The 15,603-nt window shown below is 38.6% G+C and overlaps 1 protein-coding gene across 4 annotated transcripts in view; it reads left to right on the top strand.

Annotated features, from left to right (window-relative positions):
• WDR25 (WD repeat domain 25) overlaps positions 1–15,603 on the top strand; it is an 87,503-nt gene that overhangs the window by 49,343 nt on the left and 22,557 nt on the right. For 3 of the 4 annotated variants that reach the window (XM_032691962.1, XM_032691966.1, XM_032691965.1), the window contains exons 5-7: positions 10,713–10,883; positions 13,021–13,161; positions 13,545–14,617. In XM_032691962.1, coding sequence (XP_032547853.1) covers positions 10,713–10,883; positions 13,021–13,161; positions 13,545–13,766 — 534 coding nt within the window. In that variant the 3' untranslated portion in view covers positions 13,767–14,617. Of the gene's footprint in view, positions 1–10,712; positions 10,884–13,020; positions 13,162–13,544; positions 14,618–15,603 lie in introns of those variants that run through there. The other variant, XM_032691964.1, reaches the window with a different exon arrangement.

Genomic DNA, 15,603 nt, shown 5'->3' on the forward strand with positions numbered 1-15,603 from the left:
AGAAAAGGGGTAAAATATCAAACTCCTATCTGATTTTTCGTGGGTGCTTGTTGCAGAGTGGTGAGTATCACCTATACATCATTGCTGCAAAATAATGTAGTTACATTTCAAACTCTCAGCCACAGAACCCTATGTTGGTTAGACATGAATTATCAGCATCATCAGTATGTCACATCTTCTTTTCCCTAGTGTGGGGATTTCAATGAGTTTTTCAGGTGTTCCTGCTTTCAGCTTGTATTGTTATCTTTATTCACATATCTTTTCTATCTTACACTGTTATAGCCATATTTAAGACTAGATAGTGTCCTGGCCAATATTTTGAAATTTATCCTGTCCCAACAAGTACAATTTGCTCTTAACTGAAATAGGTGTCTGAGGCTTCTTGCCACTTTGTTTCAATTTTGATGCAAACAACCTTTATATCTTTCAAGTGCTTTCATCCTAATTCATAACAAGATTTTCCTGTTTTGCCTGTTCTTTCAAGTGTGTTAACCTGTCATTCAGCCTGGAATGATGTGTGGGTGAACTAATGATTCTTTTTGTTCCCATCATCATACTCCTGATAGCCTTTTCAGGCTTTGCAGCATATTTTATCAATAGAGTGAGTGCCCTAAATCAGGAGTCTGAATCTTGTTACTCATTGCACATTGAAAACTCAATTTCAGCATTGGCTGATAATTCAGTTTCAGGGGTCATTCTTTAGGATTTACTCCTGTGTTTTAGCATGTCTTAAAATTAACTCTGAGGCAAAATGATAATTGTATATCAGGAAATAAGTGGATTTTTTCGTGGAAATTCAGAGCAGAACATTAAGCATCACAGATGTAGAATGAGAAATAGTAAAAATATTATCCAATTATACAGACATGCAGTAGTTTAAATGGGCTTCTTTATGCTAGTGTGCCACGCTGGTGCTTTCTTCTTATGGAAAATGACATAGAATAGCTGATAGTGGTATTTTTTAAAATTAGTACTTCTGACCAGGGCCATAAATTTATGAGCATAAATTACTGATATTTGTTAATCACTTGAATGTGGTACAAAAATTGGATTTCCAAGTCCCAGAGAAAATTTATCAAGGTAGGTTCAAGGCAGCCTTTCAGCTACTAAAACGTTGAGAAATTTTAGGACAGCTAATAGCATTCCTGCTTTACACAATGCAAACCTTGGTGACTTGTATAAATTAATCTTTTCAATTCAGTTTGACAGCTCACTCCTGATACAAGGGGAGTGAGCGAGTGGCTGCATGGTACTTAGTTGCTGGCTGGGTTTAAGCCACCACAGAAATGTACGTTAGGCTATTAATCAGAGAGGTAGATATAAAAGAAAAAGGAGGAATATTGAAAGATACTTATTGCTGTCCTTGTTCTGTTGAGCAAATAGGCAAAGTGGTTTCAAATGTAGCATTGGGTATTAAGCAAGACAAAGAATGAAAGAACAATAAGGGAGTTTAAATCTTTAAGATAAAGCTAAGCAATATACTTCAGAGAAATGAATGGATGGAACAGCTTGTTAACTGCTCAGTGAAATGTAAAGTATACAGGCATCTCACAATTACAGGGACAAGTAGTCAAAGCCTGAAAAAAAGAAGAATAAAAGAGGCTGATGAATAGCCTGTAGAGATTTATTATAGTGGTATTTTTGTTTGTGTTAAACCCAGTTTTGTCTCTCTGGTGAAGAGATTATTCTGGAGATCTTATATTGCTGTATAACAGATTGATTGAATTTATGAAACATTTGGAGAATGTGTATAGAGACTTTATGAAAAGACCAGAAAACTTGGAAGTGAGCTGCTATGTTTAAAAAATAAAAGAATCTGCAGTGTTGACCAAGGAGAGAGCATCATATTAAACAGCCCCCATGGGATCTTTGGACCTTGGAGCTGAATCTAGATAAACCTCGTAAAATGCCCTGTAAAAAGAAAGGTGCAATAACCCTGAGACCTTAAAGTAGGTATGTATTTTAGAAGTATTTCCTTCCTCTGAGCTGTGGAAGAATTTCTTAAGATGTTTAGCACAAACCAGCACAGTAACCCTTCATTTTGGCTGATCTGCATTAGCTTTCAGACAGCATACAATATATATTCCAACCACTTATTCTACCTGAAATTTTAATATTCCTTGAGATACCAAAGAGAACAAAGGGTTGAGATTTGTATCCTTTAGCTCAGCAATAAGGACCTTATTGTGTTCACTAAAGGAAATATGACTACAGATAATTTTTTTTGCTTTTTAATTTATGTTTCTAGGCTTACACAGATGTACTGTCAGAGCAAGACTACAACGGTGGCTGTCTTATACTGATAATACTTTTAAAGGAGATAAAGTTCCTTATATCATGAGGGAATAGTCAAACTGAATTGAAACAATTTATTTCCATGTGTCAGCAAGGCTTGTATAGTGTAGAGCAAGGATGCTGTTAGCTCTGCTGAAAGGACATACAGCACTCAAGGCTCACATCTGAATGTTCTCATTTAAATTTTCTAAATGTATCCATATAATTATTTTTTGAGTTTTGCATATTTTACCTTTTATTTACATTTTGCTTTGATGAAACTCTTAACATTTTGTAAGCATTCAAGAACTGGTTCCTTATCCTGTGCATACAGAAATGCAAGGGACTTTAAAATTATGGAGATCACTAACATCACTAACATAGTTTCTGGATTCTATTAAAAACAGAGGAATAATTTACTCAACTGATGGCTGTACTCTGTTTCTGACCTCATCTGTTGATGGTTCATGTGTTCTGTGTCACAAACCACTGAGGTCTGTTGGAGCTTTGGTAAGAGTTTTTCTGCTATAACTGTCAGAACAGCAAGTGCTGATGAAGCACCATGTAGTACTCTAGAGAGGGAATAAGTGGAAGGTGGCAGGGCTGTGGCTCTGATCCTTAAGAAATATATGAAGCTCTTAGACTTCCATAAATGCAAATCCACTGCTTATGTTTAAATAAGGAGGAAAAGAGAGGAAGGGCATCAGGTAGTGGAGACCCAGTAATATGACCTGACAGCCATAGAAGGAAAAGGCTTTGAAGGAAAGATTATTTACAGATATAAGAATAAATGACATTTAAAAAAATTATAGGAGTTAAGTTAAAGTTGACTGTGTGAAGCTTACTTGATGTCACTTTATGATGTTGGACTTTGATAGAAGAACTAGAGAAGCTGGAGAAGGCAGGAACTAACCTGGGAACTGTGTAAGGAGAAAACTGGCTAAAGAGGAGATCTCAAGAAAAGAAATTGACTGTGAGGAATTTAATGAAGTGCTTCAGGCATGGCTCTAAATGGAGACAATGTTTATTATTTTATTTTTGGAAAATGTTTGTTACAGAAGGTGTTGTGTTAGCAAAATCAATATAAACAAAAATACAGCATTATGAAGGAAAACCAGAAATTACTTATTAAAAATGGAAAGAGTACAAAGGACATAAGGAAAGTTTGAAAAAAGATGCATATAAAGTTAAGGCAAATTTAAGGAAAAGGTAACTTTGAAGATTTACACAGAATTTTCCATTTTTGAAATTGAGGTCTTATAAGATATAGAACAAATTAACTAGAAAAAATCATGGAAGCTGTTCTTTCAAGCTTTTAAAATTACTCTTGAAATGAACTGCAAAGTTTTATTATTAACAGAGGTCAAGGCAGAGTGACAACAGTTTCCCTCTCACTACCCCCCATCTTGGTTTATTACTCTGAACATTGTTTAGCTATAAAAGTGTAACTACCATCTACAGCTTTATGCTTAAAAAGAAAAATATTAAAGAGATGCTTTTTGTGTTGTTGAGCTATTTCTCCACACTTGAGTTTATAAAGAAATAAGCCTAAGCCATTAAAGCACAGTTAAAAAAATTAATAGAGTACAAGTGTACTGCATTTGTTTCCTTGGAAACATTCTATTGCAATTTCTTTCAGATGAGATGCAGTTATTTTATGTTGTATTTAGGAGACCCTAATGAATTTGTCTTTGGATAGCATATAAATATGAAAAAAGGCTGTTGAAATTGGTGGAGCTACTTGCACTTCTGGTTTCTATAGAAACAGCCAATACATTGTCATGTACTGGTGGTATTAGGAAGAACAAGGTAATTAAAATGATTTATGCAGTGCTTTAGAAAACTAAAGTTATTCTTCTCAGAGAAATCTTTCTGAATCCATGAACAAAAAGTTCAAAGAAATATGGTAGGGGTATATTTTTACTTGCGTAATAGCTTTTTTTTTTTTTTTTAAATTTTAACATTCAGGGGTCCTTTCTGAATGTGAAGGCACATTTTCTGTGTCTGTAGCAGGGAGTTGAGCAGTCCTGCTGGGTTTATTTGGAAGCTTCATGTGGTGGTGTTGCAGATCAGAATTGTAGACCTGCCCGTGCGTACCATCGCTCCTGGAGCAACTGCTGCTGGAGAGACTGAAATGAGCCAGGAACGAAACATGCCTCCTTTTGGGGTGGGAGTATTCAAGTGAGAAGCTGTCAGGGAAGAGCCATTCCGGTTTCAGCCCGTTTCTAGACATATTTTACACCCCCAGCAGTGACCAATATGCTTTTGAAAGACAAGAAACTTATTTATCACAATTCTCAGCAATGGTTATCCAGGCATTTCTAACTTACATTTCGAGGGCCTCCTGCCTCTTTATCTTTCATGGATCTGTTTGAGTTTTCATGCTGTGGAATGGGTTGTTCTTGATCTTTTTACATCTTCAGCTTCCTGTAGCAAGGAATTCAGCTTAAATATGTAGCGTTTGAAGAAGCATCTCATTCTGTGTGTTTTGAAGCTGCCTTTTGTTTGTTTGCAGTCTAAAGTCTTACAATGGAAGAAACTATTCACCTTCTCCATGCTGCTCAGAATGAATTTCTGATTCTTTCAAATTCCCCTCAGTCATCTCATTTCTGTACTAAAAATTCCTTGATTTTGCCCTAAAGGGTCTGTGAGTTCCTCACAGAAAAGCCATTCTGTATCTTCCTGTGTCTTTCTTATATGTGGATTTCCCTTCTTGTCCTATTTGAGATGGGAAAATAATTTTATATAAAAAAATCTGATGGAAAATTAATTTTTCCCCCTAATAAATGGTTGACACCTTCTATCACAAGATTTTTGTGCCTTCTCAAGTAATCTGAAATTGACTTTAAAAAACCAAAAGTGTACACTGTTCATATCTAAAATCTTAGAGATCAGTACCAGAGTAAGGTCAAACACTTCATCTTAATCAGACTCTCTTTCCTTTTAATGATTCTCAAGACACCTTGATAATCTGGAGCTGTGTCCTTGAAAACAGAGCAGTTACAAAGAGAAAAAAAGTATTTTTTTTTCAACCGGATAAAAATAAATACAGCAGTCTTCTGCTAAAACACTTCAAGAGAGCATAAGACTGTAGTATGCTTGATCTTCTTGCCTATGATATTGTCATGTGTTTTGTTTAAAGTTGTCATTATCGTTTTCAGATGGGGGTCAGAGGCATAAGTTAGATTTGTCATGTGGTTGTGGTTTTGTTGTGAACACATACCTAAAAGGAAGTAGCCCTCTGCCTCAAACTTTACTCTCTAGATAGATTGACATAAATGACTTGCACTGCAATAGTTAAAAAAGCTTCTATCTTGTGCAAAAATAACCTTTCTTTTAAGTTAAAATGTACTTTTTATTACTGGTAGTGGTGTAGTACTGTTTCACAGAAGAAACTTAAATGAGTCCCACACTGCATTAATTACCCAACATTCCAGTGGGAAGAGGCAGTTCCAAGCCAAAATATGTGATCTAAAAAGATAGGACGAGAAGTGGAAGAAAAGATATACCCAGTTTTACAGATTGGAAGCCATGGCACTGACTGATTAAGGATTTTTTTAATGACCAGCCAGATTGCCTGTAGTCCTGTTAGATTTGTTTTGAGACCTCATCTACTGATGCCCAGGGCAAGGACTGTAAGAAACCCACATTTCTTTCTCGTCACTGGCATAAAACTTGAGTGGCTTTTTGAAAAGTGCAGTGCATATAGATTACAGGTGACCAGCATAGAGCTGGGGCAAGGAACAGCTTCTGAATTGCTTGTGTGGAGGCTTTGAGATTTCTTGACAAACCAAATACTAGGCATTGCATGTGCTTTATTGCAGAGAAGTATTATAGAACACCCCTCTGAAATATATACCTTGAATTCAGCATCACAGCATGCTTTCCAAATCACCAGGACCATAAGAATCTGTTTGAAGCTGATTTAATTTGCTTAAATTACCTCTCTTGTCGAATGCCTGCAGCCATGAACTCTTGCCTTAGTGAAGAAGCTTTGTTATTATGTTGGATTGTGTTGACACCAGAAACTATTAGTCCTTCCTTTGAAATGAATTCTTTTATGTCCAGAAAATGCTTAGATTGAAGAAGTGGACTGTGGTTTTCCAGTGCTTATGGGTAATAAATCTGCAAATAGAAAAAGAGGAGAAGGCGTTATTAACAAACTTAAGCCAGCAGGGTAGGCCAACTGGTGCTTTCCCCAAATAAGTTCCTCAGGCATGTCATGAATTAATTGTCTAAGGTAGAATAAAGCAGGTTTAATTATGAATACTTTTCTGAGTAAGGATGTTGCAATTAGTTATTTTTGAAAGATGTCTTTATGGGGCAATTTAAATAGTATGTATATCTTATTCCCGACTGCTATTCAAAGTGTTAGTTTGCTGTTCTCCAAGTCAGTTCTTACTGTGTGGTTTGAAGAGTGAACAGCATGGTTTTTCTTAGGTATATATCAAACATATAGGAAAAAAAAGGTCTTTTGTAGTAATTTTTATAAAGACAGTTTCCTGTTGCAAAGCTAAGATACACAGGTAATTTTGTTATATCTAACAAATAACAGACAAGAAAATATTATTTAATGATTACTAGTGAAAATGTTGAAATTGAGAGTGGCAATTTCTGTAAGAGCCCAACAGGTTTTCAGCAAAAATTAAAAGTAGGTGCACAACTTCACAGTATCTTCTTGTTCCTTACTGAAAGATGTCTGTTGCTCCAAAGACTGTTAAAAATAAGTCCAAAACCTAAATCCTTAACAATACTGGACACATTGCATGTGTATCCACATGTGTACCACCGTGGATATGCATATGTACCCACATTTCACAAATTTGGGGTTTTTTTAGGTGATAAAGACCAAACAGTATGTCTGTGATTTTCTTCTTTAAAATAGGAAAATATTAAAGAATCACTGCCATGAATCACCGTTTGGAACTTTGTTGTCATTTATTGCTCTATATCGTCGTTCTTCATTTCCCAGCACTAATTGGCCTTTGCTTCTGTCTCTGTCTCTGTTTCTGCATGCTTGTGCTGCTCTGCACTCTTGTTTTCCAACTCTCTGGTTGGGACTTGTCACTTCTCTGAAGGTCTCTGCTGCTCAGTAGTTGCCTCCTCAGTCTGTCAGGACTGTGTCCACTCCTCTCAATTTATTCTTCTCCTGCAGTCCCTACAGCTCTCAGGTTTCTGTATGGTTTTCCATTTCTCATTCCAGACAGCTATTATATTTTGTGGGTTTTTTTTAGTTTAGTTTCTTTTTTTTTTTTTTCATTTCTGCTCCTGCAAAATAGCTTAATTTTCTACTTTACTAATGAACTATGGACTTCCTTTTATAACTCTGTGAAGAAATATCTATGCATGGTGATTTCTCCACAGAGAAAGTGGAGGCTATAAATATGGAAATATCCCTTTTGGCTTTACAAAGTTTAATTGCTTTGTATATTATGCAGATTCTGAGGCTGAAAAATCTGATGAGAGGAAGTAACACGTTTGTCTATTCACTATCTTAAAAATGCAGGCAGATTGCTGAGAAGTATGCCAGGTTTTTGAGTTTGCAGGTTTACGTCTTGTTGCTGTTATTACAGGCTGTGTAGGGTGCTTGCATGGCTGAGGTTCGTCACCGAATGCAAACATCATGTTTCTAAAGTGTGCGTTTCTCAAAGCCTGTGAAAAGCAGTTGGAGCAGGTGCTGGTGCCACCCTTGTACATGCTGAGATCACAGGAATCAGAGCTGGAAGGGACCTCAGGAGATGAACCAGTAAATCGCTACCCTAAAGCAGGATCAGCCAGTTCTGAACATTTCCCAACAGTCACAGAATTTTTAGCTTGAGGCAATAAATGAAGGTCTCATGCTGTGTTTGATACTTTAAATGATTTTTCTTTTATTGGTGGAAGTATAAAACAGAGGTGTAATCCAGGATATTTTACTGTGACGCCTGAAAATCGTTTGGTTGGTTGTTGTTTTTATTTTTTTAAAATGTATGTGCTTATGGTGTCTGCGAAAGGTCTGGGCCCTGAAGTCAGTAGTTCCTGGCAATATTAGGGGTGTAAGGTAGGCACTGAAATGCCTCACAAAGTTAGGAATCAGTATAATGCTTCAAGCACTTTCTCTGCTCTGTTGGTTTTTCTAGTGACATTAGAAGAAGGACTAACCCCTGAACACCCTGTCAGAAGTGCAGGCTGCTATGTTTTAGCTGTCTTTGAGAGAGAGAGAGATTTAGATATTAATAACTAAGAGTCTTCCAGTGTCCTAGTTTCAAGGATCACCATATTCAGAGAGATGGTGTGCTTTGATCTGGCCACTTGCCTTGAAGTTTTTCTTCACTAGAGGCAAATGAGAGAAAAAAGAAAGCAAAAGTATTGATTTGCAAAATTCTAATTAGACAACATAGATACAGAATTTCATGAAGGAAGATGGAAAGAAAGGAAATTCAAATTGTTCATGTATTCCTTAGAATAGTTCAAAATATGTCTTAATTTTAAGATCCATCTTACAGACTGTTAAAATATTCAGAATCCTGTGGCTGAGTAGCCATTTCTGCATGGATCTAACCCACTTTTTTGTACAATCGGAATCTCTCCAGGAATAACTTGTACCCGTTACCCTTCCTCTTTTCCATGTAACTCTTTGTAAAAAGGGGGTCTCCATCATCTATGGAGCCACTCTTTAAATACTGGAACATGGTTATAAGGTCTCTTCTAAGCCTTCTTTTCTCAAGGCTGAACAAGCCTGGTTCTCTCTGCCTTTCTTCATATAGCAGCTGCCCAGCCCTTTGATCACCTTTATTACCCATCTCTGGTTCCTCTCCAGCCTGTCCACGTCTTTTGTATAGTGGGAACAAAACTGAACTCAGTGTTCCAGGTATGACTTGACAAGAGCTGACTAGTGGGACAATGACAAATCTATACTAGAGATGCCCTTGTTGATACCAACCAGCATCCAGTTGGCTTTCTTTGCTGCAGCTCCATACTGTTCACTCATGTTGAGCTTGTTGTCCATGAGGACCCCCAGATTCCTTTCCACAGAGCTGCTGCCCAGCCAGGTAGATCACAGTATATGCTGCACTCCTGGATTATATTTTCCCATGTGCAAGACCTTGCACTTGTCCTTGTTGCACTTCATAAGACTCTTGTTAGCCCACTCTTCCAGCCTATCCAGGTCTTCCTGCAGGGTGGCTCTCCCTTCTGAAGTGTCCACTTCCCCACTCAGTTTGCTATCATTGGCAAACTAGGTCAGGGCATGCTTGATCCCATCTTCCAGATCACTTACAAAGATAATAAACAGCATTGGTCCCAATATCAATCCCTGAGGGACCTTACTTATGGCAGGTTACGAGTTTGAAAGGACTAATTTAGCACCATTCTCTGGGTGCTGCCTGCCAGCCAGGGCCTCGCCCACATTGGCCTAGACCACAACAACATAAATTTCTCTAGAAGGAGACAGTGGGAAACTGTATTGAAATCCTTGGAGAAATGCAGGTAGTCAATGTCCACTGCTCACCCGACATCAACCGAGCAGGTTACTTTGTTGTCAAGCACGATTTGCCTTTGGTGAATTCATGCAGGCTTTTCCAGTCACGTTTTTCATTTTGACTTCACGCCGCCTTGGAGATGCCACTTCCTATATTGATGCAGAGGCATTTGATAGGCCTCCCACAAACATGGAACATGACTCCTCCTTCTCTTCTTCCCCACCTCTCTTTATCAAACAGCCTATAGCCACCCATTGTGATCCTTCAGTCGTGTGATTTGTCTCACCGTGTTTCAGTTATTCCCATTATATCATAACTTTCTGTCTGTGCACAGAGCTCCAGTTCCTCCTGGTTGTTCCCAGGCTCTGTGTGTTGGTAAACATACACTTGAGGTGGCTGGTGTTCTGGTTCTCATCTTGGGAGGCAGCTAAGGGACATTTGTTGCTGCACTGGTTGGCCTGGCTTATTCCCCAGCTGATTGCAATGGTGTGTGTAGCATTGCCACTTTGGACTCCTTGATTCCCCTGAGCTCTTCAGTTTAAAGCCCAGCTCACCAAGTTGGCCAGTTTCCTGCCAAAGATTCTTTTGCCTCTTCTAGGGAATCAAAAAGAGTTCATAATATAAAAGGGACCTTGTGTAGACCCAGCTCCACAACTTTGTGTTGTTTAGAGCTCTTTCTGGATCTAACTGTTATTCCTTGGGAATTTACAGAACCTTATTTATATATAAATATAATATATAAATTGTACAAACGGATACTTTTTTAAAATCTCATTTAATTTTCCTGTATGTTGACTCTTTATATACATTCACCAAGCTATTTAATACACTAGTACTTCAACATTTTAAATTGCGTTACTTTTTTAATATTTAAAAATAATATATGATTTAATGGAGATAGTAATTAATACGAAGATGGAAAACATAGGTTGTAATGTTCTAATCTGTCAAAAAATAACAAAGTCTTTTATCCACTAGGTGTTAAGAGTGTACAAAGCTGCAGTGCAACAGACTTTGGATATACTCTTTCTCCCTGAAGGAAGAGAGTTTCTTACAAGCACAGATGCAGTAAGCCGGGACTCAGCTGATCGTACCATCATTGCATGGGATTTCCAAAGCTCTGCAAAAATCTCCAACCAGATTTTCCATGTAAGATTAACAACTAGTATTGTTTAGGTCACGTTTTAGTATTTCATGCTTGTCAGTGTAGTAAAAAAAACCTTTTGATTTTCAGTAAGATCATGGTATGATGTGTAAGATGCTCTTCATGTAAGCTGATGACTTGCTTTATTTTCACATGTAGCACTTAATTGTTCTTAAAAAATGACCTTGAAGACTGAGAGATCTCCTCGTGTTTAAAATATTTGCATTTCAATGTTAATTCACTGACATCTGAGCTATATTTAGGCAAGGACTCTGCAGTGTCATTCTAGTTTGCCAGCGGTGCATGGCAGGAGTTGCTATAGTGCCACATTTCTTTTCCCACACTTTTTCATACATTTTTCATCAGCTGCACTGAGGGCTATTGAGAAGTTGAGTTTAATATTCACATAGTAATAGCAACCTGATACATGCATACAGATACCTAGTACAGCATAATCACAGAGGCAAAATTTGTGTTTATCAGTGCAGGTGCAGTGTTTCTCTCAGTCATCTATCCAAGCAAGACATTTAATGGACTAAATTATCTAGAAAGACTAATGGCTTCAAAGGAGATTACCAAGAAAGTTAATAGATAATTTCAACTCCCTGGGTCTTTTTCGAAAACCCAGGTCTAATATCCTATGTAATATAATATGATTGGATTGTATATAGATGCTTTTTGGCTAAAATGAACAGTTCTCCTCTGACAAAGACATATAGTTGATGATTTAATGGGATTGTTTCATGTTTAATTTCCATAGTTATGTCTTTGGATCTATCAACATCTTTAATAGACAATAGGAAGGAAAAAAATCCAACTGTGAATATATAAATTACAGACCAGACAGGTTCAGCATCAAGGAGCAACAAATAAATAAACAATCTGCCCCCGCCCCTTCTCATGACTACAGCATCTCTGAAATGGACTTCTCACCTACACTCCCTTTTCTGCACTGCGGATAAACAAAACTTGGTAATGATTTTGCACACTCTGCTTCACTTTTCTGAATTTCACCTTTGAAACCTTCTCCCACCTTCGAGGTGGGAAAAAAACCCTCATCTCTCCAAACAGAGTAGATCCCAACTTGATCTGAGATAATCCATTACTACAGCATCCCCAGCATAACAGCACAGTGCTCCTGCAGATTGCATTGTGCTTTCTGATCCCATACTGTTAGACCCAGTTTCTTCCTGGAAACACATGCAGTGCATTGTGCCCAATACCTTATAGTACCCAGAATTTCCTTCCCAGTCCTTCACTTTCAAATCACACTACAAAACCAGTCTGATGTTCTTCCTGCTCTACCATATAACCCATGGTGTCCTGGTGTTGTTCACATGCAGATACATCCTGCTTATTTTGTATTCATGGTATCAAAATTCAGCACTGTGTCTTTAGGTTAGGCTGAAACTAGAAGAGGTTTGGACCTAGTGGAAGCCTTGTGAGAGCAGTTGATTTCTGATGGAGTCCCCATGCAGAGTTCTGGAAGTAATCTTAATTCAGTCTTAAATAGGAACTCTAGACTAAAACCAAGTCTTATTAATTACTGCAGATATTTATGGATTTACAGCCAGCAGCAGCCTACATTACTGTCATAAGGAGGCTAATAATGATCCTTTTTATTCTTTTTTTTTTTAAGAGTGAGGTGAAGAAATGTGTCTCTTTCAATGAGGTAGTTTCTGTTCCTGTCAGTGTGGCCAGAACTGAGAGGATGGAGGATTTGAGAACTGTACAAAGTAGCATGGAAAGCACAGTATAACTGTGGAGGAAGGGATATGGGAGAAGAGGATTCACTTTCATGTTCAAACTTTGGTTTTCCTCGGCAGGAAGAGGATGATTGAGAACCATCTGGTTGGAATTATCTTTCTTCAGTTGTTCTGCAGTATAATTATGGTTTAGAGAGATATGGGATTTTGGTCAATATCTAGGAAATTGAGGTAGAGATTTGATTTAGCATTTGTCTTGATGTAAGACTTTCAGTGGTTTGTAATGAGTTAAGTAACTTTACATAATGTATACCATGGAAAGGACTTATGTATACTTTGCCTTTTATGGGCTTTCAAATATATCAAAAGATAATTTGAATCATTTGAGCAAATCTTTTGTTTCATACAACAAAACTTTCTTTAAAATTATTTTCAGGAGCGTTACACTTGCCCAAGTCTGTCTCTCCACCCAAAAGAGTCTGTGTTTGTTGCTCAGACAAACGGGAACTACATGGCTTTATTTTCTGCACAGCGACCATACCGGATCAACAAAAAGAAAAGATATGAAGGACATAAGGTATCCTTCTTCACCTGGAACTCAGTATCCAAGTTTAAACAAAAGATAGATAGCAAAGTACCTCTGCTTCTTAATATATCTGCTAATAGTGTTTTATTATAAATCAGTGATAGATATTAATTGGCTTAATTTGCTTTCCTGTGTGCCAGTGTACTTTGATCATATGCACTCTGAAGAAAATAGTTATTACAAGACTTTATGAATGCTTAATAGCTTGATTAAATAAGTTTGTAGTATAGCTGTGTCTTAATAAACACCTGGAGAAGTCTTTAGTATATATTTATTTAAAGATACATTTTTTTTTATACTATATTAATTTTCAGTATACCACAATGAACTTTTCTAATCAGCATCAAGAGTTACACTGTTATTGATTTTCACAGGTGGAAGGATTTGCAGTGGGCTGTGAATTTTCTCCAGATGGAACACTTTTGGTGACAGGAAGTTCAGATGGCAAAGTGTTTTTCTACAACTATCATACTTCTAGGATTATTCGCACTTTGTCTGCACATAAAGAAGCTTGTGTGAGTGCAATATTTCACCCAGTCTTGCCATCGCTCCTTGCAACCTGTGATTGGGCTGGAGAAATCAAGATCTGGCAATAACAAGGAGGGTTAATTTTCAGGATGTCTTCTGTTAGTCTGTCAAAGGCTTAGGAAATAAACCAGGTTATGCAATGTGAATTTTTGTTGTGATGTGCTGTAAGCAGGAGAGAGAGTCTTTTCTTCTATGACCTCTAAGTGTACACTTTCATAATGCGGTGAAGATGGTCTTGTGGTTAACTGCTGAGCAAAGAAGTGGTCCTACTCTCTCCCTCAGCCCTGGTGACAAATTTCTGACCCTTTTGCGTCAATCTTCTGGTGTTCATCTAATCCAACCCTGGTTTGAGCACCTAAACTTAAGAAAATTGTTGCTCTTATTATGTTATCTTTTCAATGCAGTTTTCTTAAACCAGGTTTTGTCATAGAATCATAGAATCATTTACATTGGGAAAGACCTTTAAGATCATCAACTCCAAATCTTATACTCAGGGATGCAAGGAGGGCCATCAATAAAACCTCTGTGCTGGACTTCCGGAGGGCAGATTTCAGCCTATTCAGAAGATTGGTTCAGGGTGTACCCTGGGAAACAACCCTTGAAAACAAAGGGTGCAGGAGGGATGAACATGCTTCAAAAGCAAGTCTTGAATGCGCAGGAGCAGGCTGTCCCAGCAAACCGGTGGGGAGATTCTGAAGGAAATTGGGGTGAAAAAGAGAGCTTGCCAATTATGGAAAAGAAGGCTGGCTACTCAGGAAGAGTTTAGGAATGTAATTAAGTCTTGTAGAAAGAAAATTAGAGAGACAAAGGCACAACTTGAACTTAATCTTGCCACTTCTGTTAAGGATAACAAAAAGTCTTTCTACAGATACATCAGTAGCAAAAGGAGGGACAAGGAAAACCTCCATTCTTTATTGGACATGGGCGGGAACATAGTTATCAAAGATGAGGAAAAGGCTGAGGTATTTAACACTTTCTTTACCTCAGTTTTCAACAGTAAGACAGGTTGTCCTCAGGACAACTGGCCTCCAGAGCTGGTAGGCCCCCTGTAATCCAGGAGGAAAGAGTTAGCAACCTACTGAGCCACTTGGATTCTCACAAGTCTATGAGACCAGATGGGATCCACCCAAGAGTGATGAGGGAGCTGGTGGAAGAGCTTTCCAAGCCATTCTCCATCATGTCCTGGCTCGCTGGGAAGGTCCCAGATATTTGGAAGTTGGCAAATGTCATGCCGATCCACAAAAAGGGCCGGAAGGAGGACCTGGGAAACTACAGGCCCATCAGCCTGACCTCAGTGCCTGGCAAGGTTATGGAGCAGATCATCCTCAGTGCAATCACACAGCACCTACAGGATGGACAAGGGATCAGACCCAGCCAGCACGGGTTTAGGAAGGGCAGGTCCTGTCTGACCAACCTGATCTCCTTTTATGATCAGGTGACCCACCTGGTGGGTGAGGGGAAGGCTGTGGATGTGGTCTACCTGGACTTCAGCAAAGCCTTGGATGCTGTCTCCCACAGCATACTCCTGGAAAAGCTGGTAGCCCATGTCTTGGACAGGGGCACTCTGTGCTGGGTCAGGAACTGGCTGGAGGGCTGGGCCCAGAGTGGTGGTGAACGGGGCTGCATCCAGTTGGCAGCCAGTCACTAGTGGTGTCCCCCAGGGATCAGTGTTGGGCCCAGTCCTGTTTAATATCTTTACTGAAGATCTGGATGAGGGGATTGAGTGTACCATTAGCAAATTTGGAGATGACACCAAGCTGGGGGGGAGTGTCGATCAGCTGGAAGGCAGGAGGGCTCTGCAGAGGGACCTGGACAGACTGGAGAGTTGGGCTGATTCCAATGGGATGAGGTTCAACAAGGCCAAGTGTCGAGTCCTGCACTTTGGCCACAACAACTCCATGCAGA

The sequence above is a fragment of the Chiroxiphia lanceolata genome, chromosome 6 (genome assembly GCF_009829145.1).
Source record: "Chiroxiphia lanceolata isolate bChiLan1 chromosome 6, bChiLan1.pri, whole genome shotgun sequence".
Lineage (NCBI taxonomy): Eukaryota > Metazoa > Chordata > Aves > Passeriformes > Pipridae > Chiroxiphia > Chiroxiphia lanceolata.